Source organism: Centropristis striata, chromosome 22, assembly GCF_030273125.1.
Source record: "Centropristis striata isolate RG_2023a ecotype Rhode Island chromosome 22, C.striata_1.0, whole genome shotgun sequence".
In the NCBI taxonomy this organism is placed as follows: Eukaryota; Metazoa; Chordata; class Actinopteri; order Perciformes; family Serranidae; genus Centropristis; species Centropristis striata.
This window is the reverse complement of record NC_081538.1, coordinates 17,105,962-17,123,900: the sequence shown is the minus strand read 5'-3', so window position 1 is coordinate 17,123,900 and position 17,939 is coordinate 17,105,962. Positions and strand designations below refer to the sequence as shown.

At 36.7% G+C, this 17,939-nt stretch overlaps 2 protein-coding genes across 2 annotated transcripts in view; both read left to right on the top strand.

Moving 5' to 3' along the window:
- Positions 1-64: 64 nt before the first annotated feature.
- med21 (mediator complex subunit 21) lies at positions 65-7,025 on the top strand. The gene is made up of 4 exons (XM_059326265.1): positions 65-171; positions 914-1,028; positions 1,788-1,888; positions 6,441-7,025. Exons 1-4 carry the CDS (start codon positions 130-132, stop codon positions 6,618-6,620), a joined length of 438 nt encoding a protein of 145 aa, XP_059182248.1. The 5' UTR covers positions 65-129; the 3' UTR covers positions 6,621-7,025.
- Positions 7,026-10,384: 3,359 nt separating this feature from the next.
- LOC131960508 (serine/threonine-protein kinase 38-like) overlaps positions 10,385-17,939 on the top strand; it is a 26,418-nt gene continuing 18,863 nt past the window's right edge. The window contains exon 1 of the mRNA XM_059325742.1: positions 10,385-10,683. The gene's annotated coding sequence lies outside the window, so the exon portion shown is untranslated. The remainder of the gene's footprint in view (positions 10,684-17,939) is intronic.

Sequence of the window (17,939 nt, the reverse complement as noted above, 5' to 3'; positions counted from 1 at the left end):
ATATGATTGAAGTAGCTGCAGCTATCATAAACGATAATATGCTAACCAAAGCTTCCAAGTCCCGCGAGATTTTTGGATATCAGGACATTCTCGCGAGAACGACGGGCAGCGGTGTTTTATTAAAGAAATATGGCGGACAGGCTAACGCAGCTCCAAGACGCTGTCAACTCGGTAAGGCAAATTTTGGCGTTTTTAAACGAGAACTAACAAAATGATACTATACTTTAAGCTAGTTATATATTCCGAAGGAGGTTGGCAGTGCTGAGCAGTAGCCATATTTCTTTATTAACTTGTTAACATAGCTAACTTACATGACGGGGTAGCTAACGACCACATAGAATGTATAAACAATGCTAACGACCAGGGGCCTGTTACTTTACCACCAACAAGTTCAGCTTCAGGTTATACTGCTTACAGGAGCATTTACTACAGTATTGTAGTCTTAAAACATTGAACATTCAAAGTGACTTTTATTATTATTATTATTATTATTATATTATTATTATATAACGTGCAATTAATATTATATATGTGTATATATATATATATACATATATAATATTAATTGCACGTTTTGTTAATTTACAAACGTGAACATGTCCAACAAGCTCTAAATGTCTATACTAAATCAAGATAAATGAAAAGATAAATAAATCTTCAGTTCAGCTCATCATTCTAGCCATTTACTTCAATATCATTTTTCTCAAGGAAATTACAGAAAACCTTCCAGATTTTCCAAAACTTGTAAATCTTGTTTGGTGGTGTAGCTTATCTTTTTTAAAGCCAAGTAGAAAGACATCACTGTTAGTAGTAGTGACTTATATTTAGTTGCAAACCAGTGGCCTACTGGTAGCCTCAACAGCTTGCATCATGCTTGAAACAAAGTGTAATATTTCTAATGTTTCGTGTCCAGCTTGCAGATCAGTTTTGTAATGCCATCGGAGTCCTGCAGCAATGTGCGCCTCCTGCCTCCTTCAGTAACATCCAGACGGCTATCAACAGAGACCAGCCGGCCAACCCTACCGAAGGTGATTTATATTGTCTTTTTGTTATTTTCGTTATTTACCTTTCTTTCTTCTCATTTAATATGTTTGCCTCTTAACTTTTTCTGGTTGATATTATTGATGTACCATACCAATTTTGACCTATTTCAAATTGATGGGGTCTTACCAGATGCAACTCATCCATAACGCATATAGTAATATACTACTGCCCAGAGTTTGGCATCATTTGCAGCAACTCAATTTTAGTTGTTTCCATAATCACTGAACATTGACTTTAGAGCTGCAACAATTATTCAATTAATCGAACAATCATCGATTATTAAATTAATCGTTAACTATTTTGATAAGCGATTAATTGGTTTGAGCAGTTTTTTTTTGAAGACAATAAGTCCAAATTCTCTGATTTCAGCTTCTTCAATGTGAATATTTCTGGTTTGTTTGTTCCTTTATGACAATAAACTGAATATCTCTTTGGTATGTGGACAAATATGAGATTTGAGGATGTCATCTTGTGGTTTGGGAAACACTGATTGATATTTTTCAACATTTTATTGACCAAACAAGTAATCGGTTAATCGTTTAAATAATCGACAGTTTAATCGATAATGAAAATAATCGTTAGTTTCAGCCCTAGTTGTTTCCTTAAGCACTGAACATTGATTTCTTCCCACATATATCTCTATCCCCTTAATAACTGTCTCATCTGTTTACTAATGACTAATCAGATTGAGAAACATGACTTGTTTTGCATTGTAATTACATTTTTGTTTAATCTTTCCACAGAATATGCACAGCTATTTGCAGCGCTGATCGCCAGAACAGCCAAAGATGTGGATGTACTAATCGACTCTCTGCCCAGTGAAGAGTCCACAGCAGCTCTGCAGGTCAGCACATTCACAAGAACCTTTCACAGATTTCAGTTATAGTTGATGAACACATAGAAAATGTCAGTTATCATTTCTAGCTTTTAGTCAGTAGAGGGAGCCAGCTAAACACTTGGACAGCAGCTTTCTATATTGATGGCTCAAGACTCAGCTCAGGAGTATAAAACACACAACTAAGAGAACAAAGATGATTTGAAAGATTCTCAGGCAGCTCTTCTGGCTATATATAAGAAGCCTAGATGATAATAATATATCCTTGGATAAACTTTAATTACTGACACATGCAAACTGATCAATCAGTTTATTACATACCCTGTAGATATTCATTTCTCTTCTCTAACACTTGTAAATAAATGTTTATACTGTAGTTTGAGATTTGATCATTTGAAGACAGACTCAGATCAGTATAGAATCTGAAAATGAACTGCAGTTGTCGGCAAATGACAATAACTTATCAGAAGAATATTTTATTTAGTGTTTTTCAGTACCAGTGGATTTTATGAGCTGCCTTTTAAATTTGTCTTATTTAGTTTGCAATAAAAATAGCGAGGGAATGTTGCTGTTATTCCTATGTTAAGTCCTTTCCTGAAAGTAGAAGGTGTATGTATATGTATATCTGGAATTACTATTTGCATAGCTATTTAAATGAGGCGGAGTTGTGTTTCCAGTATATTTTTGAGCGCAGATGTTTCCATGAGATTCAAAGTTACATCAGCATTACAGCAGCTCTTCGTGAACTAAAATCCACAGACTCAAAGCATGTCATGTCACTCAGAAGTTGAGAAGTGGAAGTTTCATAGCTGAGTGCAACATAGAGTGCTGCAAATTGTCCAGCACAAACATTATTGTTTTTTAACATTGTAATAATGATTTGACTAAAAAAAAGTGTTCCCTAGCTGGCTACTTTTTCCTACTGGCTGGCTACTCAATGTCTAAGTGGAGCCCTGACTGTTGGAGTGTAAAGAAAAATAAACATTCACAGAGTGATAAGAGTGATAACACGTGTCAGATGCTATTTTGCACCGATCTGAATACAGGTCTGCCTTGAGATTTTGCTTTGCATTTTGATGTTCCTTGGGGACAAAAAGGTTGAAAAACACTGCTCTAAATAACCACAAGATGTTTGAAGGTTTTCCAATAACATAGAAAAGTACTTTATTAATTCTAGTTGGAAATTGCAGCCAAGTCAGACATGATTCATAAAACAAACGGGAAACGGGAATTGAAGAAATAGAAAATAGCATTAATGACAACACAAATGATTAAAGTCCTCACTAGGAAGTAACTTTAAAATGAAAAGGGAACCATGTTATAATTCTAAATTAGGATTGTACTGAAAATCCTTATTTCGAATAAAGGGAATTCTCGGATTTACAAGCTTCACTGCTACATAGTTATTTTCCTTTAAAAAAAAAAAAAAAAAAAAATTCCTATTTCCTTGGAGAGCTGATAGTGTGGTCCCACAAATGTCCCGCTGTATTGCCTGAAAGATCTGTGCCAGCTTTTCGCCTTAGGGCGTTCATAGTGATCCCGCGAAGGCGTGATATTCGTGCCCTTTCATAGTGCAATCTATTGTCGTGGAACGAGGTGGGAGGAGACGATAGTGACGTGCGACAGAGCAGCAGCAGTGCTGCACAGTAGCACAGTGCTAATAGACTACACAGTTGGCTCTGTAACAGTACAGTGTGTATGTGCTGCGGCAGTATGTGTTCAGTTAGCGACCTCCATTTGTTTACAACAAGCACTGGACACTCAGTGACGACGGTTTGTTTACGATCAGCAGCGGACACCACTTGTGCAGGTAGCATGCTGGTTTGTTGATTCGATGACTGTCGGACCAAGTGGGAGGTGTGTTAGACGTCACGCGTGACGTCAAATATCCCACTTCACCCCGATGGCCCGTTTATAGTGGTCCCGCTTCCAACAGTCGCACCAATTTTCTGCCTCTGTCACTACCTCTGGAGGCGGAAAATTGGTGGGATCATTTGATCCCGGCATCCCGCCTCTGGCACATTCATAGCGCAGGCAAGACGTTACAGAGCCGTAAATGTCCCAGGAATGTTCCCATGAAACGGCACTATAAAAGGAGCTGATTACCTCAGCCCTGCTCTTGCTCTCTCCCTGTTTATAGGATCACAAATGAGACAAGTCGCTAGGTAGTGCATCCTGTGGTTCCTTTGGTCACTCCCCGCTGCAAGGAGACTTTGCAGGGAGAGCGAGGCAGATTAAACAAGTCAAGAACACTCCTACCCATCACTGGAATCCATTTCTTTAAATAGTAGAATACTGATAATTCTAGTGTGGCCTCCTCTTTATCTGCTAACATGCAGAAAAAACAAGTTTAAAGAGAGTTACTAAACATGAAGAGAAAAGAGCTGTGCAGCATTTGTATGTTGGTTGCTTGGTAATATTCTATACACCCAGTTAGAGCAAATATTGATACTGCATACTTTCTTGCATTGGTATAGAAATGTGCCTTCTTGGATTTGCTTGTATGAGTGCTGGGATTTATATATACAGAGTGGCATAAGTGTGATAAGATATAGTGTTTGGTGACAAGACTTCATATGACATCCAATAAATCGATTTCAAAGTCAATTTCACTTGTATCAATACAAAGAACGTATTGGCTTGTCATAGTATAAAAAGCACTGGTGGTACTAATGCCTTACTAATGACACTGTGAGTGTCACAGTGAGCCAGAATGCACTATACCAGCAACCTGAAACTAAAGCAGATAATTGAAATTGAGCAGTCATTCATTTTATTACCTACACCCTGTCTGTATAGTTTTAATGTCTTATTTCAACCATCATGAATCTTTAATTGTTATGATTTGACAATTTCTGTTCAAACTAATAAACTGTAGCGTATAACCCCAACGTAGACTTAGTGATTCCCAATACAGCATGATAGGTATGTTGGTTTATGCAAATGTGAGAAACAATCTAAATCAACTGTGCCAATATCTCCACATTACTGAAGCTCATAAGCACTGCTGACATAACAGTAAATTTCCTGTGCAAAAACCCATTTCAATGCCTCCCGTGTGTAAAGGCAAAGAAACTGTCAATAAAATATTTTAAAAAGTATAATGATCAGCTGAAGGGAAAGCTCCTGGAAAAAAGTGGTGTGTGTACCACCCCGAACCTTCATGCAATGACCAGTCAATTACAGCTGAACGAACTGGCAGCTTTCTCTCAACAGCACAAACAAACATTGATCAGACCTACAGAGTATAATACAGATGGTTGCCTTATTTTTTCAATTAATTCTAGTGGTATCTGGTAGAGATGGGCTGATGGGTATCATCCACCAGCCCAATATTGTGATTTCTTATCTTTTTTTTTTTTTTACAGTCAATGGAACACACTCATGTCTGGTGAATGTTTCAATTGATAAGATGACAGAAATTCTTGATTTATGGTGGATTTAACTCCAGGTTTTGTGCCCATATGATTTAATCAGTTTTGCTGAGCAGACGAGACAAATAGGCCTGCTATGCTTTCTTGTTTTTTAATCTATGGTGACATAAAGAAGTAGAGTCAGGCTTTTTTCATGATGCCGTTTGTCACCAGTGCATCAGGCAAGTTGGGGAGAGAAAGAGGCACATCAATCAGAGCTTCCTGTGATAAATATAGAGGCTTTAGAATAAAGGATGTTGCTTATTTGGATTGGTGTAAATCCTGGCACTTAAAGTTTGTACTGTTTGCATGTGCTTGGCTCATTTGAACCCTCCTGTGGTCCTTTGGTCCTTTTTGACCCCAAATCATTTTCAACATACGATTAATAAAGGTTAACTTTCATAGAATTGCTTGAAATTTGCAAACATAGTCAAACTTGAAAATTAGGCCCTAATTTTGTATATTTGACTAAAACCAACCAAAATAATAATAAAAAAAGAAAATTATATATCAATGTGTTGGTCATGAGTTGCAATAAAAGGTGGAAAAAAAGTTGTTAATAATGTTTTTCTACATGTCTTAAAAACCAGTGTGATGTCATGGGGTCCTTTTTGACCCCTGAGGACCATGGATGTGATTTTTTTTTTTTTTTTTTTTTTTTTTTTGCTGACATCCAAAAATGAAAAAAGTTGACACAACCTACTCAATGCATTCCCATCAAGAAGTTATTATTTCACTATAACTATTAAAAAAATATTCAGGTTTCATTACTTTTTTCCCTCTTAAAATTAGGTCTAATTTTGTATATTTGACTAAAATTGACCAATAATAATGTAAAAGATTTGAAAATTGTATATCAATTTTTTGGTCATGACTTTCCTTAAAAGGTGGAAATAAAAGATGGTAATAATTTTTTTCTACATGTCCTAAAAACAGTCTAATGTCATGGGGTGCTTTTTGACCCCTGAGGACCATGGGTGTATAGTCGACGGGAGGACAACACAAGGGTTAAAGCATCAAAACGCCATTTTCTTTATTAAGTTGTTGTTTTTTTAATTCTCGCATTATTAATTTGATGCACAGAAGCACAGAAAAATCCCGCCACCTGTTATTGTAAGAGGATGTAACGTGCTGTTCTCTCTTGTCAGGCGGCCAGTCTGCGGCAGCTGGAGGAGGAGAACCATGACGCAGCAGCTCGGCTGGAGGAGGTGGTTTACCGCGGCGATATGCTGCTGGAGAAGATCCAGAGCGCCCTGGCTGACATTGCCCAGTCTCAACTCCGCACCCGGAATGGAGCACCGAGCCAGGCCTCGCCAGCCGAATCCTGACCCCCCGCAGTGTGAATAATACAGTTTTGGACAATTTCGATTTCACATGCTTTGACACCCACAGACATCAGCTGCAAGCCTCAAAACACACAAGTCAGCCAAATGTCTGTTAAGGAAACGTGAAGTGCCATAAGGTCAAAGAAACATCATTTGGTTGCTCCAGTGTTATTGTCACACAGCAGCCACTGGTCTCAAGGCAAACAGAGGCAAAATGAGTGTAAAATGTCTTCATATACACATCGTTCTGTAGATGGACCTTTTGTGCTCATACAAAAATACTTCAAAAAGACCCTGGTCTGAATGTGTGAATGGTTTTGCTTTTTATGTTGTATGTCTGTGTTGTATATTAAGTCTATGTTTTTTGTAGATATTTATAAATGAAATGATTAAAATTCTTGCTTTGGAGTATCTTGACTGAAAAACCTCAACACTCTTCAGACCAGTGTAAAATCCCACTCAGCTCATTCTAACTCTGAAGCCCTGTTCTTTTTTTTTTTTTTTTTTTTTTAAATAAAGCTTGAACAAAGACTTTGGAGATTTAATTTGTTACACGATTGATATCTTTAGAACTGATCTTTAGTTTGACAGAATAGTTCTATGTTTTTCTTAGAGAACAGCATGCAACTTTTATTATTACAATCCTTGTCATTCATACATGTCATCAAAGAATTATACAAACAATGATAAATCATGGGTTTGCAGGAGATATGAAGTCAACACAATGATCTGATGAATTATGCACTTTTTGTTGCAATGATGTCACTTTCAATGTGACCCTACTTCTGCTTTTTAATATACTGTTGCTGCACAGTTAGAACCTCTTTACAATGTCAATTGTTTTTAGGAACTAAGCTGTGGTTTGAGTGTATTTCTTCATGTTTGATTTTGTAAGTAAGCTAAGAATAGTAAGGGGGAAAATGACAAGCTGCCAGTTGGCAAGAAAGACCAAAAATGCATTTCAGATGAATTCGTGGTGTATTTTGTACTTTTTACTTAAATTGCTTACTCAAATTCATGTGCTTTCCTGAGATGACCTGGGTGGTCCCAAACTGATTCATAGAACAGCAAAAGTGTATTTTATATGATTTCTTTTAAAGGTCTCATATTGGAAAAGTGAAGCCAATGTGGGAGTGCCTTTAACCTGCATTCTTTTTAATGGACAGCGGGGGGCGACTACTCTGGATGCAAAATGAAGTCCATAAAATGACACAACTTCTCACTTGATTTATTACCTCAGTTAACATTTTCCTCATGAGTTTATGGTCTCAATCACTAGTTTCAAGTCTTCTTCAGTACAGCATGATGTTCAGTTTGTAAATTATAGTTCAATTCAGAGTAAAATAGACAGTAAGGCAGGGTGTACTTGAGGGAGGGGCTACCAAATGATTGACATGCTACTATAACAGTGCACACTATAACAGTGTGTTTTCTTTAAAATGTTCCAGTATGTTTTCAGTTCATCAAAGTTTTTCATCAAACATTTTGGTCGCCTAATTGCTCACTGTGTGGTTGGACTAAAAGACACAGAAGAGTTGGCTTTTTATTTTGGATGAGGGTTGACCCTTGCTAACCAAGCTAGCCAGCTGCTGCTAGCATAAGCTGATGACTTTCCGACTCCTGTCCATTTTGCACATGCACTGGTTGCAAAAAAACAAAAAGAAAACAACAAACAACAAACAAAAGATGGCCATTACCAAAACATCAAACTCAAGGCTTGAAAAACCAGCTGATGCTCCAAAATCCAATGGGTGACATTATTTTTTTTACAGCCTATGGTCAATACGGTTGTGTTCAGACAGACAGTTTGAGAAAAATAAGGCATTTTTTGGACATTAAAACAAATGAAATCCAAAATACAGGCATGAATTTTAAAAATGTGCATAATAGGCCCACTGTAAACTTAATCAAGTAGCCTCTTTGCCTCAGCTAACAATTTTATAAACAGGCTGAATCTTTTAAAAAAATCATTATGTACTTGAAATGTTAATATCTGAAAATCACCATTGCTGTACTTAAAGTGTTTTCACACAACAGCAGTCCTGTTGCCTGTGGTCTTAATTTCATTCAAATTAAAATGTGGTTCAGTGGTCTGAGTCCGTTTCAGGCTGAGCTTTATGAAGCTTAGGCTGCAGGCCAGAGAATTTATAGGCCAAACCTAAATATAGGTGCTGTGTCACAACTCAGTGGGCTCCATTGATGCAAGAAATATAAAAACAGCCTTGTCTGCTGGGCACCACACCCAGACGTGTTAACAGGGTCCACCCAGCTCTGTGCATGTTGACATCATGGCTCTTACCGTAAAAACACTCGTCCAAATAAGGAGATGTATGACAGAGAAACCAGCCTGAACTGCCCTTTACTGTGTTTTGGTCAACACAAGATTGTTGTTGTCGGTGTTACAAATGTATTATCTACTGTTTCCTTCATTGTTAGTTTTCATTCATTTTGACTGCATACACCTGTTCTTTGTCCTGACCTTTGGCATACAGACACAAGTGAACAAGGAAATGAAAGTTGAAATAAAAAGATAAAGTAAATACATATATATGCATCTTTGTTGGGATGATTGAAGGAACCAAAGAAATTCCTGTGGAATTTCTAGATTGCAACATTGAACATGTTTTTACATATTTTGGGCCAAACGATGCAGTTATCTTAAAACGTTAAACTAAAGGTCTCAAATCTTGCCTTCACAGAAATATCTCGTTCAAATGTTCCTAAATGTCTGTCTTTGGTACTCAATCATGATTTTTATTTTATTTATTTTGATTGTGTCTTATCTCCTGTATTGTCAGTAGGCAAAAGTGTCCAATGATTATGTGTATAGATTAGAGCTGCAACAATTATTCGATTAATGGAACAATAATCGATAATCGTCAGCTATTTTGATCATCCAATAATTGGCTTGAGCAGTTTTTTAAAGACAATAAGTCCAAATTCTCTGATTTTAGCTTCTTCAATATGAGTATTTCTGGTTTCTTTGTTCCTTTCTGACAATAAACTGAATATCTCTTTGGTTTGTGAACAAAACAAGAGATTTGAGGACGTCATCTTGTGGTTTGGGAAACAGTTATTGATATTTTTCAACATTTTCTTGACCAAACAACTTGACCAATCGATTTATCCTTTAAATAATCGACAGATTCATCGATAATGAAAATAACCTTTAGTTGCAGCCCTAGTATAGATGACAGTTTTGTATTTGTATAGCAAATACATTTTTTTTTGTAAATGTCTCTTGGTCAACTATAGCAATTAAAAAATCGCAATTTGTATTTTTGCTCACAATGTGACCTTTTATTGACCTTAGATACCCTCTTGTAGTTTACAGGCATTTCCTATTTATGTATAAAGAAAACAATTTCTTTTTTAATGTTGTTTGTGTAATATGATTGTAATTTTTTTTTTTAAATAATACTATTTTTTTCGTAAGGGTTTGCACTAAGCATTACCATTAAAATTATGTAACAAAGCTTACAACCACTATAGCTACAGTCCAGCCGTTCATTGCTGCAAAGGCTTGCTAGCCAGATGAACCTGCGTCTTGGAGCACAACCCTTGCGGGGCGGTTCAAATCTTCTGATTGGCTGAAGGACATGTCACTCCCTTGTATAGTGCGCAGATGATTGGTCAGTGGAAACCACAGGCCCTTTCCCTAGTTGGTTATTGGTTGTGGCCAACGTCAATCAAATCTACGTCATTGCGTTGCCGGAGCGTCTGATGAGCCCGACGGTCCCAGGAAGCAACGGTGCTTATTTCATATTTCATAGCGATAAAGACGGGGGTAATCGCTGCATTTCGAGGTCAGGGGGTAAAAATAAAGAAAGTGAAATAATTTTAAATAATTTCCGGTTAGCTCACTGTCCACGTCAGAGGACTTTTGTTATGATTTGTCGTTGAAATGGGCGATGTTTATTGTGCAGCCTGATAAGTTCCTCTAAAGGGTGGTGAATAACTGGAGCCTCTAGCCTTCAACTGCCTAAATATTAGGCAGAAAACACATATTTCTCTTATATCGTGCGGTGGCGGCAGCCAATAATTGACTCTGGAGCAGGACACGGAGGTAAGTGAACATATTTCCCACAGAAGGCTCTTTAATTGAATGCTGTCATGGAACCTGCCAGACACAGACGCGAAGGGAATATCGTCACACTGTTAAAATAATCGCCTAAGTCATTTTTTTTGTCAAAATAGTTGTTGTTTTTTGCCTAAATCATCTCCTCATGACGCCGGCCACCTATGGTAAATCACCTACATCCTCTGTTGATCAGATCATGTGATTTTACCCCTTTAAGATAATGGCCTATGTCAAGTGTGTGACTTAAGCGGATTTATTATGCCCAAGTCAAAATAAAATGTGACTTAGGCAATTTTTTTAACATGCCTTTGTGACTTAAGCAAGATATGGTAACAGTCTATTTTGAAGTGTCTATGTCTACATAAGAGTGACATGAGCGTGTCATAAACATGACATGGGATGTGTCATGAACATTAATGACACTTTGAAGTAACATTAATGCTCATGATACTTGTCATGTTTCTGACAGGCTTGTGTGACTCTTATGTAGACACCTTCAAAATAAAGTGTTGCCATATCTTGCTTAAGTCACAAAGGCATGTTCAAAAATGCCTAAGTCATTAATTTCTCTTAAGTTACATCATTTACACACAGTGTTATTACTATGCCAACAGGCATCCTTTGTTACATCCTTTTTGAGTGAAATGATCAATAAATATCATATGTTACACTTTTGGTAAAGTTTTTGTGTTTCCTGCAAAACTTGAAAAAATGAGTTGGGCGATTATTTTAACAAGGTGACGATATAATGTAGCTCATGCAGGTGTTATGTCCTTACTAGTTTTTCAAACTAACTGGTGCCTGTACTGGTTTTGGTTATAATCAATAAAAACATTGAAAATGTCTAGATATCAGATCTTAAATTTACCTGTTATGAGCTATTTCTGTTGTTATTGTTATATTTGTCCAAACAAATGTACCTTTTTTATACACAGGTAGCCACCATCTCTGCAGGTGGACCAAATGTAATTAGGCACACTGTATTAAATTCACAGTTACACAGCATGACAGGTACATAAAACATAAAAAGAAGTCACACATTACATTTATTTAGTCGACTTACAATTTGAAATGCTGTGTAAACATAAATGTCAATATATTTTAAATTAATGTATTTTTGGCATTTCTTTCCAATTATGAAGCATGTTACGAATTATATATTAATACTGTATGCAGCAAATATATTGTCATATGACATGTAATATCAATATAGTACTACATAATGTTAGGGATATTACTGAATAATTCATACACACCATTCAGTTCCTATTGTTAGAATCTTATGGTGAAACAAAAGTGGTTGTTTAGCTTAACAATATAACAATAACAATATATGTTATTTTTGTTTTCGCCGTTTCTGTGTGTGTGTGTGTGTGTGTGTGTGTGTGTGTGTGTGTGTGTGTGTGTGTGTGTGTGTGAGTGTGAGCGGCCCATTCCTCTCTCTGGCGTCATGACTGAGCCCTTTCATTCAGGACGGAAAGGGTTTCCTGTCCAGTCACTTACAGCACTTGAAGGGTGGAGTGTGTCTGAGTGTGTGTATTTTCCACACACACACACACACACACACACACACACACACACACACACACAGACACACACACACACACACACACACACACACACACATTTCTAAACAATTTGGGCGGACTGATCCTTTAGAAGTTTCGGTTCAGTTTTAAAACCTTCTTTTATTCATTGTGTGACCTAATCCTTTGCTTTATTTGTAGATGATCATATTTGGCCGGTCAGACTTGTCCTCTCTTTTAGGCTGCAAGCTTTAGTCTCCTAATAGTGAGCTTGCTTTTATAGTGCCTTCCTTATAAGTGCCTGAGTGGTGTTGCCTTGTTTGTTTAACAAGGGGGTGGATCTGGTTAACTTCAGACCAAACTGAATCCCTTCAGGCTGAGCTAAAGGGGCCTGGCATTTTCCACAGAGGTGGGAAAACAAGCATAAAACTCATCCAGGCGCTCAAGTGCGTGTAATTTCATCACACAATTTGAGCTCCCTAAAGCAAACTGCAGACCTCGGGGGGGAATAAATAAATAAAGACATTGCAAACTTTGATGAAATTAATTTAGAAGATAACAACAACATTCTTTGATAAACATTGTTAACCCTCTGGGGTCTATGATCATGCCGTCCTGATCAGATCATGTGACGTTTAACAAAAAAACTAGGTCACATGAAGCGCTGCTCTCAACTTCACTCCAAAGTACAGACTTGAAACTTTCTCCCAGTTTTTGGTTGACATTCCTAGGTCATGTAAAACCAAAGATATGATAGTTTTAATTTGATAGTAATATTTGAGCGTTGGTGTAGCTCTCTGTGTAATTTTGCACATAGTTTGTTTTGAAGAGTTGCAGCTAACAAGGAAAAAAACTTTTTATATGTTCATATTTGTATCCTGTGTTTACATTTTCAACTTCCAAAACAGTTCATTGAGCTTATTTGTGGTTTTTATTGTAGTAAATAGTATAATTCTTCAACTCGTGTTATTAAATATGTTAATCAAGTAGGTTAAAGTGAGAAAATAACTGTCAGATCATATAGGTGATGAAAAAATGGATACCAAATATGGGTGTACTAAACATTTTATGTGGTCCAGGTAGGGCAAAATCAAAAGTATTCAAAAACGGCCAAATTAGGCTCAGAGCCCAGAGGGTTAAGATGTCAATAGTTACACTGGAAACAATTGTCTTGTAAATTAACAGTAAAATACTGGCAGCAGGGTTGCCAGCATTCTATTCTACTGTTAATTTGACAGTTCCACTACTGTTATTTACTTTACAGTATGTTACTGTGAGAAAACCACATACTGAATTACAGTAAAATCCTGCATTTCCTTGATTTTTACAGTAGACTAAAACACAGTATAGTGCTGAAGCTAGTTGCAATATTGTTGCATTATACAATGCAGTCATTTTTTGTAAATAGAGCATATTACTGTCTGAAAGCCAATCACTATGAATTAAGTGCTGTCTAAGTATCTCAAAATAATGAGTTAGTATCTCAAAATTACTCAATATCTCAAAATAATGGCTTAATATGTCAAAAAAACGACTAAGTATGTCAAAAATATGATTTAATATATCAAAATAATGACTTCAAATTTCAAAGTAATGACTTGGTATATCAAAAATTACTTAATATCTCAAAATTAATGACTTAATATCTCAAAATTATGACTTAAAATCTCAAAGTAATGACTTGGTATACCAAAGAAATGACTTAATATCTCAAAATAATGATCGTTATACAATGCAGTCATTTTTTTGTAAATAGAGCATATTACTGTCTGAAAGCCAATTACCACAAATTAAGCGCTGTCTTCACAATAACCTCAGTAATTTTAATATACAATATACTGAATGAGTTAGTTAAGTAAAATACAGCCATTAAAAAATGTGAAAAAAAGAGACTTAGAAAATATCATAGATATATATATCATATATTTCATGGGAAACGGAAAGCTTCCTACAAATATTGCCCAGAATGCATTGTTTTCTACAGTATAATACCTTTTTAATGGAAAACAGTATGTTACTGTCAAAATTTTGCTGTTTTCTTACAGAAATTTGTTACAGTGTAACAATAGTTGACTGCTTGATTATCAAAGGGGCACTCATATATCAGATGACTCGTCTGACTCACAGGATGTAGACTGTGCATGTTATGGTACGTGTCCACAGTGGACTTCTTGGACACGAGTGTTCACAGTTTCCCAGCATTAGATGCTTGATGGGCGTACCACTACTGCACTAGTATGGGCAGATGATGGACAGGTGCTCTCCTTCCCTGAAACAGGAAACCAGTACACAATGGAACATTTTCCTGGCTTTATTTCAAGCATTGGAGAGCTGGTTATTAATTTCTCTTCCATGACTACTGACCAAAACATAAACGGCTTGCGCTCTTCCAGAACTGTGCAATCACTTGACTGCATCTGATTGGATGAATGCTTTGGCCAAAGGCCGTCTGCTCCGGGACTTCAGACTGGACCAACATGGCGGCTCATATTATAGTAGTAAATAATCAGCATTTTCCTAACTTTGTGGAAGTCAAGTCAAGTCAAATGTATTTATATAGCACATTTCATATGGCAGGCGTAAACTCAATGTGCTTAAAGTAAAAATCATACATGACAGAAATTTACAATATACATACACTAAACATTGCATTAACATTATTTATAAAACAGATAAAATAAACCATAAAATAATGTGACATACATAAAAACATGAAAACGTATAAAAGGAAGACTCTGAGAATATGTTATTTTTTAAACTTTAAAATAGGTAATTTCACATAGTTTTATAGTATTATTATTTTTATATCTGTGTACAAAACTTTTGGAAAGCTATCTGATAACAAATAAGCAACACCCAAAAAGAACAATCATGTATCATCTTGTAAATGGCACTCAGTCCGTTTTGATGCTTTCTAGATTGGTACTACACTCATTTGGCCCAAATCAGACTGGGTGCTGTAACTAAGCAAGGAAACCCTGGTTGTTCAACAAAATGTGTTTTTAAAAACATTTGAGGTGAGAAAAAAGTCATGCAGTTGCTGAATCTGAATTCATTTGACATTGATAATTGTTAGTCTACGCCTCTTTTATGAGTTTCCAGAGGCGGCGAGTCACGCGTCTTTTAATGTTTAATGTAGCAGGTTTTTCTTCTTCTTCTTCTTCTTTTTTTTTAATTGAGCAATTTAAATGCCAAGCCTCGCTTCCCCATGTGGAAATGTTCCATCAAAATAATTTTTCTCCCAACACTGTTGCAAGGGCACAGTGCTACACTCAGACATCAGACAGTCAGAAACACACGACAAACCCAGGCTAGTTTCAGTTTGATGATGATATACCAAGTAAAACTGGAGACAAGCTCAAATATATTTTGTATAAAATGATAGAACTGGATGTAACCCTCTTACCCTCTGTAACATGGTATATGTTGTTCACATTTGCAACATTTAAAATTCTTTATTGAGCATGATAGTGTTTTGAAAGTTAAAAAAAAGATTCAAAATCACATTTTATGTTTGACTAAAGGACTAAAAAAGACCATAAAAAGACACAAAATGACAAAAAAAAGACCAAAAATGAAGCAAAAAGACACAACATGACTAAAAAAAGGAAACAAAATGACCAAAAAAAGACACAAAATGACTAAAAAAGACACATAAAGACACAAAATGACTAAAAAAAGAAACAAAAAGACACAAAATGACCAATAAAGACACAAAATTACGAAAAAAAGACAAAATTACCAAAAAAGACATGAAAAGGATTAAAAAATGTACAAAATAGCCCAAGACTCCATAGAGTTAAACCCCAGAGATGTTTTAGAGATGTATTTTCTTCTTAAGTTACACAGATATGATGTATCGGAGATTATTCTCTCGCAATGTTTTGTGTTATTATCATTATCGTAGGCAATGCATCATTATACTATTGATCATGAGGTACACTGTGATTCCCACCCCTACTACAGCAGTGCAGAACTTTTGTCCCCCCTCCTGCAGTGAGAGTAATTCCACAAATTCTGTTGATGCTTATCATGTATGCCTGCAGGTTAGCTCGATCATCTCCCTCCACTCCAGGAGCGTGTTCTTCAAGTCTTTCCCGCTTAAATAATTCCAACCAGGCACGTTTTGAAACTGCACTAGTATTTTTCTAATACCAACCTGTAAGACAGCGTGGGAATGTAACCACAAACACCAATACACAGAGAAATACACAGAGCTCTCTCTCAGCATTGTGGGAACTCATTTGACAAGTGTTTGAATGTAATTCATTTTCACATACTGTATTTCCTCAATTTAAAGCCGGGGCCCCTATTAATGACCGGCCTCATTTAGTAACCGGTTGTAAAAACTATTTTTAGTAAATAAAAGCCGGCCTCTTTTATAAGCCGGGTGTCTTACCGGTGTTATGTCAAAGTCTGTTCCCCCGTCGATATGTGTCCCCCTTACCTTAACCTGCACCAACCTGACCCCTGACCCCAACCAGTCCTCCTTTAAGTTGTTAACATGACCCCAAGTTTACCTTAACCCCAAACAGTTATCTGTACAAGGCCTGACCTTAAACTTAAATCCTAACTCCAACCGCGGAGGTGATGCTACGGAGAACACCATTCAGGAAACATCATTTGACGGGTAACAGATTTCCACACAACACCTGTATTTTGAAGTTTGGCCACACGAGTTAGTACTGTAGGTAAATATGGTTGTTTCTCCCACTGTCCTAGTCATTCTCTGTAAAGTCGAGCCGTTTACACACGTTCTTCTGGGCTTTTTAGTAGTTTAGACATTTTAAATCCTGCTTAAAATGCATAAAACATTCAGCGTGCTGTTCATTGTTTATTTACATCCCAGTACTTCCAATATGGCTGACATCCGGGTAACTGGCTGCAATGCGCTGTGTAAAACACTCTAAAAAGTGTTAGTCAGAGCTGCTCTGATTTTCTTTTTTTAATAAAAGCCTCCTTCAAATAATAGCCTGCCCCTATTATTAGCCGGGTCCGAAACTGATTTTTTATTAATAGAAGCCCCGACTACTATTTGAGGAAATTCGGTATGTTCATATGTAAATGTCCCGCACTCCAGCTTTAAAAATATACGCCCTACAATATTGTCAACAATGCCCACTTTCCATATTTTCCATCATTCTCTATATCTCCATGTCCTATAATGGACCACAGAGTATCCCAGAGTAACAAAGAGAGGGGAAATGTGAGGAGTTTAATAAACTGGTGTCCGCTATGTTTGTGTAGTCAGTAGAAATAGAACCATTGTGTTCGATCAACAGAGAAAACTTCTGTCTTCCTACAGCTACTTGAGAACAGCACTCTGTTTTTCTTTAATATTAAACTGGATATCTTTGGGTTTTGGACTGATAAATCATGGCATTTAAAGACAGCACAGTGGACTTTGAGAAACTGGGGTTGCCATTTTTCACTATGTTGGTTGGTTCAGTTGGTTATCGATAAATCCTCACATCATCTGATAATGAATTTTACCCTCAGTTGCAGCCTACATTAGACAACAAGAACTGCATTTAGTCTGCTTGTGCAGCTTTGTGTTTTAATTAGTGATCATCAGTGGTGTCTCCCTTTACGCTGAGCTTTCTAGGAGTGTTCAGGAATAGACCTCAGTAACTCTACACCCTTATTTGCCAGGGCCGCTGTTTTCCACCTAACTGAAACCTTCCGATCCGACCAGTTTTCAGCAGTGAATCAGTG

Excerpts from the sequence above, each read along its gene's own strand:
- med21 (XM_059326265.1), top strand. The coding sequence starts at position 130 with ATGGCGGACAGGCTAACGCAGCTCCAAGACGCTGTCAACTCG. Across the intron at positions 172-913 it reads TCCAAGACGCTGTCAACTCG|CTTGCAGATCAGTTTTGTAA; the intron begins GTAAGGCAAATT and ends TTTCGTGTCCAG. Across the intron at positions 1,889-6,440 it reads AGTCCACAGCAGCTCTGCAG|GCGGCCAGTCTGCGGCAGCT; the intron begins GTCAGCACATTC and ends CTCTCTTGTCAG.